This window comes from Marmota monax, unplaced genomic scaffold (assembly GCF_021218885.2).
Source record: "Marmota monax isolate L192 unplaced genomic scaffold, Marmota_monax_Labrador192_F-V1.1 WCK01_AAM20220418_F8-fsc00269, whole genome shotgun sequence".
Classification (NCBI taxonomy): Eukaryota; Metazoa; Chordata; class Mammalia; order Rodentia; family Sciuridae; genus Marmota; species Marmota monax.
Genome location: NW_026694072.1, coordinates 815533 through 830516, shown reverse-complemented (window position 1 = coordinate 830516; position 14984 = coordinate 815533). Strand labels below are relative to the sequence as shown.

At 51.9% G+C, this 14984-nt stretch overlaps 1 protein-coding gene across 4 annotated transcripts in view; it reads left to right on the top strand.

Moving 5' to 3' along the window:
* Window positions 1–14984, top strand: part of Acacb (acetyl-CoA carboxylase beta) — a 212411-nt gene that overhangs the window by 27643 nt on the left and 169784 nt on the right. Inside the window, exon 1 of one of the 4 annotated variants that reach the window (XM_046464309.2) lies at window positions 5197–5428. The exons of the other annotated variants lie outside the window; for them this stretch is intronic. Coding sequence (XP_046320265.1) covers window positions 5382–5428 — 47 coding nt within the window. The 5' untranslated portion in view covers window positions 5197–5381. Of the gene's footprint in view, window positions 1–5196; window positions 5429–14984 lie in introns of those variants that run through there. 4 annotated transcript variants of the gene reach the window in all.

The window sequence follows — 14984 nt, the reverse complement described above, 5'->3', positions numbered from 1 at the left end:
TCTAGATTGGAAGCTGAAGCCCAGAAGCTGCTGAGGCTCCCAGGGTGCTGGGACCTGCAGTGCCACCGAAACCCAGACCCGGCTGCTAGTGTCGGGGCTGCTGCCCCCTCTCCCTGGGGTGGGGAAGAGGCTTGGGCTCCAGAAAGGCACCTCCCTCACCTTCCTTCCTCATTTCAGAGTACCCAAGCCACTCTTCAGCCATGTCCTGTCATGTTCTTCCTGTTGACAGGAAAGGTCAGGAGGCAGGGACTGTTTCCTGGGTGGCCTTAAAGCCGTTTGACCTTGGAGAGCTCTCCTGCCCTCTGGGGACTGAACTGCAGGCTCCAAGGTCCTTTGCAGCTCTTAGAGTCTCGGTGTGGGTGTGTGCAGAGGGGACTGGGGATGGAGATGGTGGAAAATGTAGGAAACGTGTCCATTTGGAGCAGTTTTCTCCCTGGTCCCCAGAGAGTTTGTGGCATGGCCGAGAGGAGACGCTAAGGTTTATGCCATCAGTTCCTTGGCTCAGGAGTATTTGTGCTTGGTGCCAGGCACTGTGTGGGGTGCTGTGGATGCATCTGTAGAGGGCGAGACCGGTCCTTGTCCTCAGGGAGGCCAGCATGAACCAGAGGCCCGGCTGCCCAAGGCCCAGGGCATTTCCCACCCCTGCCCACAGGTCATGGAGCTGTGAAGGGCACACATGCTGAGGCCACGTCCTGGAGGCTGCCAGGCTGCCCCCTCCACATAGCCGCCATGTGCCTTTGGGGCCCAGTTGCATGACGCTCTGTGTCTCCATGTCCTCTAAAATGAGGTCCTAGCGTTGCTCCCTCGCAGGGCTGGGATCAGGCTTTTGGAGTTCCCGTGGTCACCACAATGAACGCAGGTTGCGCTGCGCCATCATGGTCACTGGGTCCAAGGCACAGTGTCACAGTGAGGCCACGATCCTTACTGTCTGGGTCAAGTCTGGGTTCAGGCCTGTCCCGTTGCTTCTCTGAGCTGGGATTTCCTGCTGAGCAGAAGCAGTAGCACGGCATGCCTGCCCCGGCCGGTTGGTGAGACAGGCTGGGAGCAGATGGCCCAGAGGTGGCTCAGTGGCCCAGGCTGGTATGCACCTAAGGATGTGGCACCTGCATCCATGGAGGAGGGAGGGGACTGCAAAGGCAGGTGAAGGACAAAGGACAGGGTCCAGGGCCATAGGTGCCGGGTCCTTCCCCGGCTGCTGCCCCGTCCCCGCTGCTGTCCTCAAGGTAGGAAGTTTAGGGGTGCAGACCCAGGACCCCAGGGAAGCCCCATGGAGTCTGCCTGAAGGAGTCGGCCCTGCCCAGTAGGTCAGAGAACACCAGGAAAGTGACACCAGAGCCTTGCGCCACCCTCCCTCTCCAAACAGTATCCCCGGTGGCTTAAATGGGAGCCGCGGCCTCTTCCTGTTCATGGTCCCCGTCCCCACCTCTTCCTGTCAGCGCCAAGCACTGAGCAGGCCATGAATCTTTAAATCACCTATAGATATCTTTTTTGTGTCTGTAAGCAGAACGCCAAGGACCTTTCTATATTTTATTTATTCATTTATTGATTCAGGAAGGGGCTGGAAGAAGCCTCATTTTCATAGCTCCTAAAATGTTTTCTGGGGGCTTGGGAGAAAAAGATCTCTTGTCTTTGAGTTATTCTACTTGGGGGACAGATATTGAGGTTGGGGGTTGCTCTTAAATGAGTGCAGGGTACAGAGCAGCTAACTCCATTTACTGCCTCTGTTCCCTTAAGCATCATACTCTGTTTTTTTTTTTTTTTTGGTACTGTTATTCAACTCAGGGGCACTCGACCACTGAGCCACACCCCCAGCCCTATTTTGAATTTTATTTAGAGACAGGGTCTCACTGAGTGCTTAGCACCTCATCATTGCTGAGGCTGGCCTTGAACTCATGATCCTCCTGCCTCAGCCTCCTGAGCGGCTGGAATGGCAGGTGTGACCCATCATGCTCGGCAGTGCTGTTTTTTAGAAAAGTCCCTCACTTCTGCTCTGTACTTAATGTAACATTTCCTCCCTCATATATTGAAAGGAATTCTTTCTATTTTATTTTTCTTTTGATGAGAGCAAACTATATATGGATGTGTTTATAGATGAGTAAGTGGAGAGAAGAGATTTCCTTAGGGTCACATCGGAGGGTAAGGACAGGCCCACGGGAGCCTGTAGAACAATGTTTTTACCATTCCTGCCTTTTTTTGTTGACAGTGTGTGGGTTTTATCTCGGCAACACCAACAAGCTAAATTTAGCCTCTGATGAGTCTGAGAGGAAGGTCTTAAAGAGCAAGATGGTGCCAGGGTCTTGCACATCCCTGCAATCCCAGTGACATCAGGGAGGCTGAGACAGGAGGATCCCAAGTTCGCAACTTAGCAAGGCCCTGTTTCAAAAAAAATAAAAATAAAAAGGGTTGTGGACTTAACTCAGTGGTAAAGCACCCCTGGGTTCAATCCCTCCAAACAAACAAACAAACAAACAAAAAAGACAGCTATTGAAGCCACTTTCAATTTTTTTTTTCAAATTCATTGAAAAGCACAAGTAATGTGTATATAAAGGTGGTATAGTAGCCAGGCGTGGTGGTGCTCTCACACCCATAATCACAGCTATTGGAAAGGCTAAAGCAGGAGGATTGCAAGTTAGAGGCCAGCCGGGGCAATTTAGTGAGACCCTATCTCCAAAATGAATGAATGAATGAATGAATAAAAGGCTGGGGGCTGGGGATGTAGTTCTGTGGTCGAGTGCCTCTGGGTTCAATCCCTAGTACTGCAAAAACCTATCAACCACCATAAAGGTGGCTTAGTGCACAGGGTACATAGTGTTCCTTCATTCCTGTCTTCTATTCCCTAATAATACAGGCAGAGAGAAACCAGCTGGGTGCTAAGGTGTCCACCATTAATTCTAGCCACTAGGGAGGCTGGGGCAGGAGAACTGCTTGAGCCCAGGAGTTCGAGGCCAACCTAGTGAGAGACTGTTTCAGGGGAAAAAATAGAATTGGGATAAATCCATGTCATGATCATTCTCATTATCTAAGCCCACCTAGGTGACCTCCCTTTCCTTGGGCCCTGGGTAAAAGCAAGGTGTGTTAGATGCCTTTCAGGTAGTCTTAGCAGAGGAGGTAAAATATCCACACAGTGTGAAGAATGTTTGGGCTTTGGCAATCAAGAATAAGAATCTAGAACAATGCAAGGAAGCTGGCAATCAGTTCTCTTGTACGCCACTGGGCAAGGTCAGGTGTTTGAAATATTTTAATTTCCTGATTTCCCTATGTTTGAGGTAGTTACTTGTTTACTTCGTGGTGCTGGGGATGGAATCCAGGGTTTCATGCATGTTAGGCAAGGACTCTACCACTGAGCTGCATCCCCAGCCCCCAAGATTTTTGTTCATGTGTGTGGCTGAAGGAATCAAGCTGCTAGGCAAGTGCTCTACCTCTGAGCCACACTCCCCGGCTTGAGGGGTTTTACTTTTAAATTTGGGTCACTGGAAGAATGAATACTTTTTGGTATGCTTTGAAACTTGAAAAAAAAAAAAAGGAAAAATGAAAGCATGAAAGAACTTCCAAATGTGGATTTCTTTTTTGGAGGGGCAAAGATAAGGCCATGAAGAACCTTCTAGAACCCTGAAGAACTAAGAATTTTGTCCACCTGTTTCGTTTGTCTCTTCTTTCTCAACTGGGGTAGTAACTCAGGGGTGCACTACCACGAACTGTGTCACTGTCCTTTTTGTCGTCATTGTTTTGTTTTGAGACAGGGTCTGGTTAAGTTTCTTAGGGCCTTGCTAAGTTGCTGAGGCTGGTCTCCAGCTTGCCATCCTCTTGCCTCAGCCTCCTGAGTCTGTGGAATTACAGGCGGGCATCACCCCACCCAACTATTTTGTATTCTTTTAAACTTGTTGAAATGTTATTTAACACATGGTTAGAGCACAGCGATTCACTGCCCTCAGGCAGGGCTGTTTCTACAACTGGGGCAAAAGGGGTCACAGTTCACATTATGGCAATTTGGGGGTGCTCCCTGGAGGTGTGACCCTGCCTGTACCTTTTGAAAGGATTTTTTTTTGTACTGGCGATTGAACTCAGGGGCACTCGAGCACTGAGCCCCATCCCCAGCCCTATTTTGTATTTTTATTTAGAGACAGGGTCTCACTGAGTTACTTAGTGCTTCACTTTTACTGAGGCTGGCTTTGAACTGGTAAGCCTCCTGCCTCAGCCTCCTGAGCCACTGGGATGACAGGTGTGCACCACCGTGCCCAGTCTTTGAAAGGAATTTATTGGCCAGTATTTACCGTATTTTTTGCCTGTTCGTTTGTTATGAACATAGGTTATATTTATTACACTATTATTGTTGTTATTTTCTTGTGCTGGGGATCGAGCCCAGGACCTTCTTCCAAGCTCTCTCTGCCAACTGAGCCCCAGCGCCAGCTCCCTTTATATTCATTATTCTTAGTGTTTTCTATGCAGTGTTTGGGTTTTTCGTCTTATATTCCTTGAAAATGCATCCTGCATTCCTTCTGACTGAAACTCAGGCATTGGGTCCAGCTCTGTCACTTTGGCCGACAAACCTGTCTGGGCCACGGTTTCTCCATCTGTGGGATGGGAACAAAAACTATCAGATCACTGTGAGGGTGTGACTAAGGCATACTCTGTAAGTGTCAGTCTTCCTGGGATTTTATTTAGGATGACAGGGGCAGCTGGGGGTCCTGTTGACCTGGAGGGGACCCAGGTGGTTCAAAGTGTGCGCTGGACGCTCACTGGGTTGGCAGTGGTTGCCAAGCACACCAATTCCTGCGAGTGAAAAACAGGAGCTTGGAAGCCAGAAGTTGTCCTGACAACGGGAGCTTTTAACAGGCTCCGCAGGAACTTCTCATTTTAATTTTCCCGTATTTCCCAACACTTCCCAGTGCTGCTTGGGTTCAAGCATGTCCATTGCTGTGCTCGGTAGGGGTATGCAGGCTAGAATTCTTCTTCCCCAGGGCAGGGAGCTGGGGAGGAAAGCGAAAGGCAGGGTTTTAATAGTCTTCCGCTGCTCTCCTCCGGCGCCCAAGGTCAGCGCTGGGCAGCTGGTGGCCGGCCCGGGGGCGGGGCCCTGCGCAGGGGCGGGGCGAGCCCACCCGGGAGGCGTGGGCGTGGCGTGGGCGTGGCCGGGCGGTAGCGTCGGCCTCTGACACTCGCGCGCAGGACGCGTTTCGGGATGGGGCAGGCGCAGCGCAGGGTCGGGAGCCGGCCGGCTGTCGCAGGACGCGGCCCGAGGCGCTCCAGGACGGCTCCTCCGGCTCCGGGCCGTGACCTGGCGGCCCCGCTGGGCCTCGGGATCCGGGGCTGCTCCAGGGCACTAGGGGGTGCAAGCGCCGCCCCCCAGCAGGAGTTGGGTGGGACTGGTCGGCGGGTCGGTCGTCATGAGTCCTGCCAAGTGCAAGGTCTGTTTTCCTGATCGCAAAGTAAAGTAAGTAAGCCTACAGTTTTACTGTTACCTTTGACCAGTGTATGCAGTTCTCCCTCCCCAGCCCCCAGAAGTCAGGCTGTGCGTCCTCCTAACACCCTCCTTTTCCCTTACCCCGACCCAAAGAAACGCAAGCCCAGGGTTGGCTGCTGGTTCCTGGAGCCCGCCTTGCTGCCCGGGCTGGCCATGGCGAGAGGAGGCGGGACCTGCAGGGAGCGCAGGTGCTCGGAGGGGGGCGCTCCGGAGCCCCGTGGTGCCCCGAGATGGGTCGGTGGGTGGGAGCCGCCCTCTCCCCCTCTTCGTCCCTGTGGCCTTGAGAAAGGTGACGGGGTCGTGGAGGGCAAGAATTTTTTGAAGCTGAAACTTAGGGACAATTGAGCTGGACTGGAGCAGACATCGCATTAAGGTCATTTTTTTCCCAGTCGATTAGTTTAGGCGTCTTTGTGCCCCAGAGCTTCTTAGCAGAACCTGCTTGATGTTGCTATTTTCCTATTTGTCCTTATTTTATTGCATTTTCCAACTATTTACCAAAGCAATGCTATTTTTGTTGTGGAAAGTTATAGATTAGCCAAAAGGTCGAACAAAACCCACCATAATTCCATCCCCTCTGAGGGTCAACAGTTGTGTATCCTTGAAGTCCATTTTTTTTTTTTCCAGGCAGGTGTTTTAATTTATAATATTGGGTCATTCAGAGCATATTTTACTGAAATTCGCTTTTAGTATTCTTCCATCAGCTAGATCCAAACTGACCCATTGCCTGCTAATGACAGCATGAGAACACAGACTGGTTCTTAGGGTACTTAAAGGGTTGAAAAATCAAAAGAATACTGTTTTGTGACTTGTGACAATTATGTGAGATTCAAGGGTCAGTGTCCACAAATAAAATTTTATGGGAACACAGCCACACTCATTAGTTTTTTTTTTTTTTTCACACTCATTAGTTTTTGTGCTTTATCGTCAGGGTTGAGTTGGAGGCAGAGATTGGCCCATGACACCTGAAGTGTTTGTTGACTGACCTTTGACAGAAAACACTGGTCAACCCCTCCTGTACACCATGCTTTTACTGGGTCCAGAGTGCTTCTGTAAATGGGTACACCTTAAATATGTAAGTGACCCACTTATAAATAGAGGATATTTGAGCTGTTTCCCCCTTTTTTGCCATTATGGACAGCATGATGAGGAACTTGTAGCTGAGTTTCTGCCTCTTTCATCATGTAGGGTAATTTGCCTGGTGTGTAAATGTTCCTTGCACACCTCCCGGCCATAAAGCCTGCCTCTGGGACCAGGAAGGGTCACAAAAATGTTTGGGAGACATGACTTCTGCCCTCCAAGAATTTCCGATCCGGAGGGGAGCCAGATGTCTTCTGGATATAACATTCCCCCCTTATCTGTGGTTTTGCTTTCCGTCAATCATGATCCAAAAATATTAAATGAGACATTCTAGATAAATTCCTAGGATTTAAATTGCTCACCATTCTGAGTAGTGTGGTGCAGTCCCATGCAGTGCAGTCTCACCCAGGATGTGAATCATCCTGTTGTTCAGTGTATCCATTCCATATATGCTACCTGCACGTTAGTCATGGCATTCCACTACTTGTGTTTAACTCACCCTATTTTACTTTATACTGTCCCCCATGCATAAGAATAGCGATGCTGGCAGTTTTATTACAGTATCTTGTTATAATTATTCTACTTTACTATTAATTGTTATCAATCTCTTATTGTGCCTAACTTGTAAGTTAAATTTGATCATAGATATGTATAGGAGAAAACCGTGTCTGTAGGGTTCAGTACCATCCATGGTTTCAGGCCTCCACTGGGAGTCTAAGGACGTGTGTCCTGGGGTAAGTGTGTGTGTGGGGGTCTCGTGTAATTCTAATTGCCACTATCTGTGCTTTGGAGATGTGATCTCATGCCCAAGGGCTCTAGGTGGCTGCCATCGTCCCTGTTTCTTGTACCATAAGGAAACTGAGGTCTTCAGCACTGGTGAGGTCAGAATGGAGATTTAGACCCAGGCAGCCACTTTGTGGGCACAACCTTCTCAAGTAGACCCCGCAAAAAATAAGCGAGCCCTCCTAATGCTGGAGTGGTCAGAAGACGATAGCCCTCGCTGGGTAACTGGTCACTGTGACTCATGCGTGTCCTGGGGAAGCAGTGACTCCTGGAGGCACAGGGCCTCAGGGGCTTTAGCCTCAGAGGGGAGGTTCAGAGAGGTTGAGAGAAGGGTCCCATCCTGCAGCCAGCTGCCCGGAGGGAGGCCGGCCTGCCGCTGGCCTGCTGTTCTTTGGTCCTGCTGCAGAGCAGATCCGCCGTCAAGGGCACCTTCCTGGCAGTGCCCAAGGCCAGAGGAGCAAAGGGCCAGAGGAGGGGCGGCACTGGGTCTGGCACTGGGTCTGGGTCACATCCTTCTGGTGCACCGAGTCCTTCAGGGAGCGCGGAGATCCCATTTCTTCCCCATTTGGAGCCCTAATCTGTGTCCTGCGGCAAAAACACTCAAATCCTAGAGTGTCACCAAATCAGGCCATGCCAAGGAGAGAGTCTTCCTGATCTTTAAAGCTATTTATCCAAGAAGTTGAGCATCTCAGTCAAATCCATTGAACTGTCTGCTTTATTCTCAATATAAATACATTTCACAAACTACTTTATTAAAAAAAAAAAACAAAAAAACCTTGGAAGAATTTGAAACTGCCCCAATAAGCCCAGGACGTAGGGTCCCCGTATTGATCATAGCGTGGATGTGCTGTTTGGGGAATGCGCTCGCTCCTCCATTAGCTTACGGCTGGCTAAGGATGCTACAGCTCTGGGGTTAGACGCATAGCTGTGGGGGGCTGGGCCACTGAGCCCGGTGACCTGCAGCAGGCGCCATCCAGCCGTGTCTGTCCCTGGGGTTGATGCTGGCGGGTCTTCCCAGGGTTTTTGAGGACGCCAGTTTTGAGGCCTTCCTGGCTCAGCACCAGTCTCACTACCCATAAGGGCCAAGTCCCGTTCAGCAGCGAGAGACCTCTGGGGAGTCAAGAGTCTCTTGGGAGCCTTCCCTGGAGTCCTGGGTCATCTGAGGATCAGAAACCCTACGTAGGTCCCAGCGCTGCCCAGTTTTCCTTGGCATGTGAACCGGGTCAGGGTTCAGAGAACAGGACCCCGGGTGGAGGAGAAAAGGCTTCTGGGGAGACACTTGGGTTCAAAGGGACAAAATAAAGTTGGGGAGGGGGGGCAGAAGTATCTGGGCTGCGGGGAGTCCCCTTGCTGAGGGACGTCACTGCACTGGGAGTTGTGCTCAGAGCCTGGGCGGCTGCTTGCATTGAAATGGTCCTTGTGGCTCTTGGGGGTCTCACCCTTGGCTGTGCCTTAGGATTTCCTGGGGGGAGGGGGGAGGACTCTGACAAAGAGATGCCTGGCCCCCACCAGGACCCCTCGAAATGCTGATGGATGAGTTCCGGTGCCGCTCGGGCTCCTCCTGTCAGGGTTGGAAACAGCTGCGTGGCATATGGTCTCTTACAACCACCCCCTGCCGCTTCTTGCCCCCACAGCCAGCCGTAAGCTGGGCGGTTGAACGGGGCCTGGCTGTGTCCCAACATTCATGGACACCGAACTTGGAATTTCATGTGATTTCCATGTGTCACCAAAGAGGAGTCTTTCCCCAGCCATTTCTTTTTTCAAATATTCTGTTTTAGTTGTAGGTGGACACAGTACCTTTATTTTATTTCTATGTGGTGCTGAGGATGGAACCCAGCGCCCCACACATGCTAAGCGAGCGCTTTAGCTGAGCCCCAGCCCCAGCCCCAGCCCCAGCCCCTTCCCCTCCCCAACCATTTAAAATGTCGAATCATCCTTAGCCCATGGCAGATTGCCTTGGCCCTGGAGCCCTCCTTGCCCATCCCTGGCCTGTTGGTCATCTCAGAAGGCACTGGGAGGATGGTGGCCTGAGAAATTCTCAAGGGTCTCTTTATCTGGGAGCCCAATTTTAGAGAGAGAAGTTCTGCGTTGTCAGCTTTTCCTGGGCTTGCTTTCTGATAAGGGGAATGTTTTGGCCCCCAAGATCCCTTTCCTCCCCTCAGCTCACCGTCAGGGTGGCTTTTGCTGTCCTGTTTTGGGGAAGACGAGAGGCTGAGGACTCGAGGGCTGGGTAATGCCCAGCCCCCACCCAGTGGGCCTCCCCAGGCTGCAGTAATGGCTGCCCTGCAGAGACGTACAGCAGCTGAGCACTTGGCAGAAGGCCAGGCCCTGACATTTATTTGCCAATACTTTTATGATTCCATCCTATGAGGGAACTGAGGCACAGGGTATTAAACTAACTTTCAGCTGTGGCCTGTCATCCCAGTGGCCTGGGAGGCTGAGGCAGGAGGATCGTGAGTTCAAAGCCAGCCTCAGCAACAGTGAGGCCCTAAGCGACTCAGTGAGACCCTGTCTCTAAATAAAATGCAAAATAGGGCTGGGGATGGGGCTCAGGGGTCCAGTGCTCTGAGTTCAATCCCTGGTACCCACCCACCCCAGAATAAGAAAAGTAACTTTCTCAGGATGTAAGTGGTAGAGTCTGGATTCAGTCTCAGGATTTCTCAATGGGGGCTCTGCTGTCCTGTGCGCTGTAGGAAGCTGAACAACCTCCCTGGCCTCTGCCCACTAGATGTCACTAGCACACTCCCCAAATTGTGACCACCAAAAATGTCTGCAGGTATTGCCTTGTGTCCCCTGGGGATCAAAACCGCCCCAAGTCGAGAAGTTAGCATTGCATATATTGTCTTTTATTTTGGAGGCAGTGTGTGTAATGCTTGTTTTTAAAGTCTAATCAATAGAGGTGTTTCCATTTATCTCAGATATCTTTCTGCCTCAAAATTAGATTCTGAGATTGGATAGAGTTGGATTGGAAGCCCAGCTCTGCCGCTTGTCCTCTGTGCGACTCAGGTAAGTGGGCCTCTCTGAACCTCGGTCTCCTCATCGTATGCAGGAAATGATAGCCTTTCCTGCACAGGGCTGTGGGAATTCAGTGAGAAGCCCCGCTGAGCCCAGTCTGGAGCAGACACTTGAGAATGTTTGTTTCCTCTCTTCCCAGTACAGTCCTGCCTGGTCTTGTGCTCTGACAGCTGACTGTATTTGGCACTTCCTCTATTGTTGATTGCCACCAAAGCCATTTCCAGAGTCTCTGGGGAACATTTCTTCCCACACCCCTCCCCTGCCACGTAAGGTCAGGGTGGAAGGCGTAGCCTCAGGATGTTGGTTCTCCTTCAACTGGAGCAAAGGCCAGCTGAAGGTCAGCTGTCCAGAGCCAACACTGGTTGGCCTCTGGTGTTGTCCAAAAAGAACCAAAATAGCTGCCATCCTGGACTGGGCCGGACACAAGGCCACCTGCAGCGCTGTGCGCTTACCCTCCCCGTGGGCAGTGATGGGCACGTGGCCCGCCTGACAAGGGGCTCTGTCACCAGCTTTGACGTCACAGTGGCAGCCCTGAGCAGGTCTTTCTGGGCCTCGGGATGGACTTTTTCTCAATTGTGCTTTAAGTCCGAGGCTGAGAGCTCTGGTGTCGGCGTGGATGGGGGTGAGGCCTGCTGGACTTTCTAGAGCCAAGGAAGGTCCCAGAGAGAATGGGGAGAGTGGGTGGGTGGGGCCTGGGCGCGGTGGCTCCTGGTCTCCCTGGTTGGGGAGAGAGAGCAGCCGTGTCTGGGCCTCCCGGTGTCCTGGGCTGAAGCGGTCACCTGGCATTTACCGCCCAGGTGCCGTCCCTCACTTTCTGGGCTGGTTTATCCTCAGGGCCTTGTTTGATCCTTATCATTGTGTATGGCTTTCTTTAGTGAGGAATGTTTTAATATCACCACTTTAGACACGCGATACCCGGGCACCTTGCCCAAGGGACACCGTAAGGCTGTGGCCTTGGGTGTCTCTCTTACAAAATTAATAGCTTTTTTCTTTTGGTTCCGGGGATTGAATCCGGGGGCACTTGACCACTGAACCACACCCCCAGCCCTTTCTTAAAAAAGTTTTTATATAGAGACAGGGTCTCACTGAGTTGCTGAAGGCATCACTGAGTTGCTGAGGCTGGCTTTGAACTCACGATCTTCCTGCCTCAGCCTCCAGAACCTCTGGGATTGCAGGTGTGCGGCCACCGTACCCAGCCAGCATTTTTTTTTCTTTTATAGAAAATAATACCTATATTTCATATAGAATAGATTTTCAGGAAAAAATTTTCAGCAAAGAGAAGAGAACCTGTATTTAACTGCCCCCCCCCCCAACATGGGGGGTGTTCACATCTTGGCGTCTGTTTGCCCAGATCAGGGGCTTGCAGATGATAGCCCTCAGGCCACCTCTGCCTGTCCTCGTAAGCAGGGGCTTTGGAGGGCAGCTGTGACAAAAGCACTCCTCATATTTGCACGATGATGATGACCGTCCCCGGCACCTCTCTGAAGCCGGCCTCCTTGGCAGTCCCGCCCCAGGAGGTCTCGGAAGAGGAGCTGCTCCCAGTGAGGCAGCAGCGGGGGGCCAGGCCACCTCCAGGCCGGAGCTGCTGGCCACTGCTTTGCCCGTCATCCGGGCACCATACCTCAGCCCAGCTGAGCAGAGAGCATTCTTACTGGGAAACCATATCCTGCTGCTTGTGCATTTCAAGGGTTGCAGTCATTCATTTCTCTCTTTGTTCCTGAGGCGTAGAAGCCCATTTCTTCTTCTGACAGGCAGAGTCTTGGGTGGCTCCCACTGGGGCGTGGGTGGCAGGTGACAGGTTTGGGAAGGGGGAAGGGCTTTGCCATGGGGCACTCTCTGGGGCATGGAGACTCTACTTAGCAGAAACCGTCCCCACATACACGCCATTTTTCCGGCCTACCCTGAGCATCAGGCCTGCTGACTTGCGGGGGGACCCGGCTCTTTGGCCTGGCTGGGCCTCAGTTTGCCCATCTATAAAATGGAATTCCAATTTCCAGCTGCTCATGCACTCCTGGCTTTGCTGACCCCTGCTTGGACAGCGGCCAGTGTCGTGCTGGTGGTCATCTCTGGGATCAAGTTCTTTACCAGGACTTTTGGCTCCTTGAATCCATTCAACCCTGGCCTCCCAAGATGCCTGATGGTGCGGTTGCCACACAGACCTCTGGTGGTTAACCTCTGACCTGATTCCTGGGGTGGGGGTGGCTCCCAAGGACCCCATCGGCAGGTTAATGGATTGGACTAAGTGTGCAGCTTTGTTCTGCTTCTATCAGAACCTCTCCAAGTGACAGCAACGAGATTTATTTATTTACTTATTTGGGTACACAGGTAGGTGGGTACTGGGGAGGGAACCCAGGGGCACTCTACCTCTGAGGTATGCCCCCAGCCCTTTTAAATTTGTATTTAGAGAGAGGGTCTCTCCCTAAGTTGTTGAGGCTGGCCTCAAACTTGTGATCCTTCGGCCTCAGCCTCCCAAGTAGCGGGGATTACAGACGTGTACAACTGTGTCCGGCTGTTTGTTTATTTTTAAAGAGATGGAAACCCATCACCCCTGGAGAACAGGAAAGGAGATTAGCACCAACATTTTTGGAGCTAGAAAGCAGATGAGCAAGTGGTAACTGAAATAGCAGATCCAAGAAAGTTGGGAACCCCCTGACACCGTCCCCAGATCTGTGCCGTGGAACCCCCAAAAGGCACAGGGGCTGGCGACATGGGGTGCGTGTGGAATTGGGGCTGAAGGGTGGTGGAGGGGGTGGTACTAAAATGAGAAGGATGGGGTGAAGAGCTCCCACGTCCCTTCTGTTGTCCCGTGGCTGGCTGTGCCCTCTGACCCCAGCAGAAGGTGGCAGAGGGTAGTGGAGCATTCTCGGGGACAAGCAGAGGGGTCTGATTGGAGATGGGTGGGTGGAGCTGAAGGGCTGGTCCCCCGTGTGTAGCCGAGTCCTCAGAACTGCCCTGTGCCCTGGGCTCCTGCTGGCCTCCGTGGTCTGGGCCAAAGACCTGGAGACCTTCCCCAGGGAGTCTGCCCAGAGAGGGAGAAAGCCTTTGAAGCATCCGCAGCACACGGGCCACCAGACTGGCCCAGCAACCCCACCAAGTGCTTCCAAGCTCAGTTTCCCACGGTCACGAGGGTGTGACCAGAGCTCACCAGCTTTCGGGTGCCTGCCGATTCCTTCCATCCCCTTCCCTCCCTCCTCTTTTGAACCCAGGGCTTGGGGCTTGCTAGCCACACCCCCGCCCTTGGGTACAGTTTCTAACATGGAAGACAGAGCCCAGGAAAACCAGCCTCAGACGGGAAACTTAGGAGAAATAGAAACTGTGCCAGAGGAGTGAACAGTACTGTCACCCCCGACCCTGCGAGGTCAGGCAGGACGCTACCCCACGGAACAGGATGCTGTAGAGAAAGAGACCCCAGGATGCTGACCGTGTGAGAGCAGGGTAGAAGAGGAGGCTGAGGAAGAAGGTAGAAGAGAAGTCGGGGGGAGATGCACCCTAGGCTAGGAACGTCAGCACCCCAACAAGAGGACTCGAGGAAAGGGGGGAAGGTGAGGAGATATTTGGAGGCAAAGTCCTAGGAGATGAATTTCCAGACTGAGCATCAGGGCTGAGGGTGGGCTCAGTGGTGGGGCACCTGCCCAGCATGCCCGAGGCCCTGGGTTCTGTCCCCAGCAGTGCGCACACAACCAGAGCAGATTCAGGGATTTGCAGCCTCTTTAATGGCAGCAGACATACCTGGGCTCATCACCATGAAGTTATCCTATACCTGGGACAGAGAAGGTCCTCCAGGCTTCTGGATATGAAATAACAGGTTATCTACAAAGAATCAAGGATCTGAACAACCTTAGAAGTCATGACAAGATAGGACTGGCGCCAGACATGGTGGCACACACCTCTAATTCCAGTGGCTCAGGAGGCTGAGGCAGGAGGATCGCGAGTTCAAAGCCAGCCTCAGCAAAAGCAAGGCCCTAAGCAACTCAGGGAGACCCTGTCTCTAAATAAAATACAAAATAGGGATGGGATGAAGATGATACTTCCTCCCAAAACTCTGAAGGAGGAATTCTAAAATTCCATCCACTGTCAAATGATAGAGTTGAATTTGAAGGCGGAAGAAAGACATTTTAGAATATGCAAGGCCACAGAACACTTAGCCCACCAAATGCCCTTTCTTAGAAAGCTACTTAAGGATGCCTTCCAATGAAACCAGAGGGTAAACTAAGGAAAAGCCTCACAGAAGACAGGAGATCCAACACAGCATCCAAGGATGTCTCCAGGTGGTGACCAGGAGGCTCAGGGCACCCAAGAACAGGGCAGGTACGTTGAGGGTGTCATTGTCACGTGCCCTGCCATCATCCTGTCTTGTTATCAGAAAAAGCTCCTAGAGGATATGCTCCAGCAAGACAAGGGAGTCCATGGAGAAAGAGGGAACTCGTTGATCCCCCAGAGATTCCTCTGAGGTTCTAATTCAGAGGAAAGGCAAATGGAAGTCTAAGGATCCAGCAAAGGGAAACCCCGTGGGACACCCATGTAAGAGTTAAATTCTAACCTCTCAAGATGAGGAGGCCATAGATGTGTCTCCAGTGGACCATTCCTAAGAGTGTAGTTGTATGCCAGATAATGACCTTTCAGTCAATGACAGATCACTGATATATCAGAG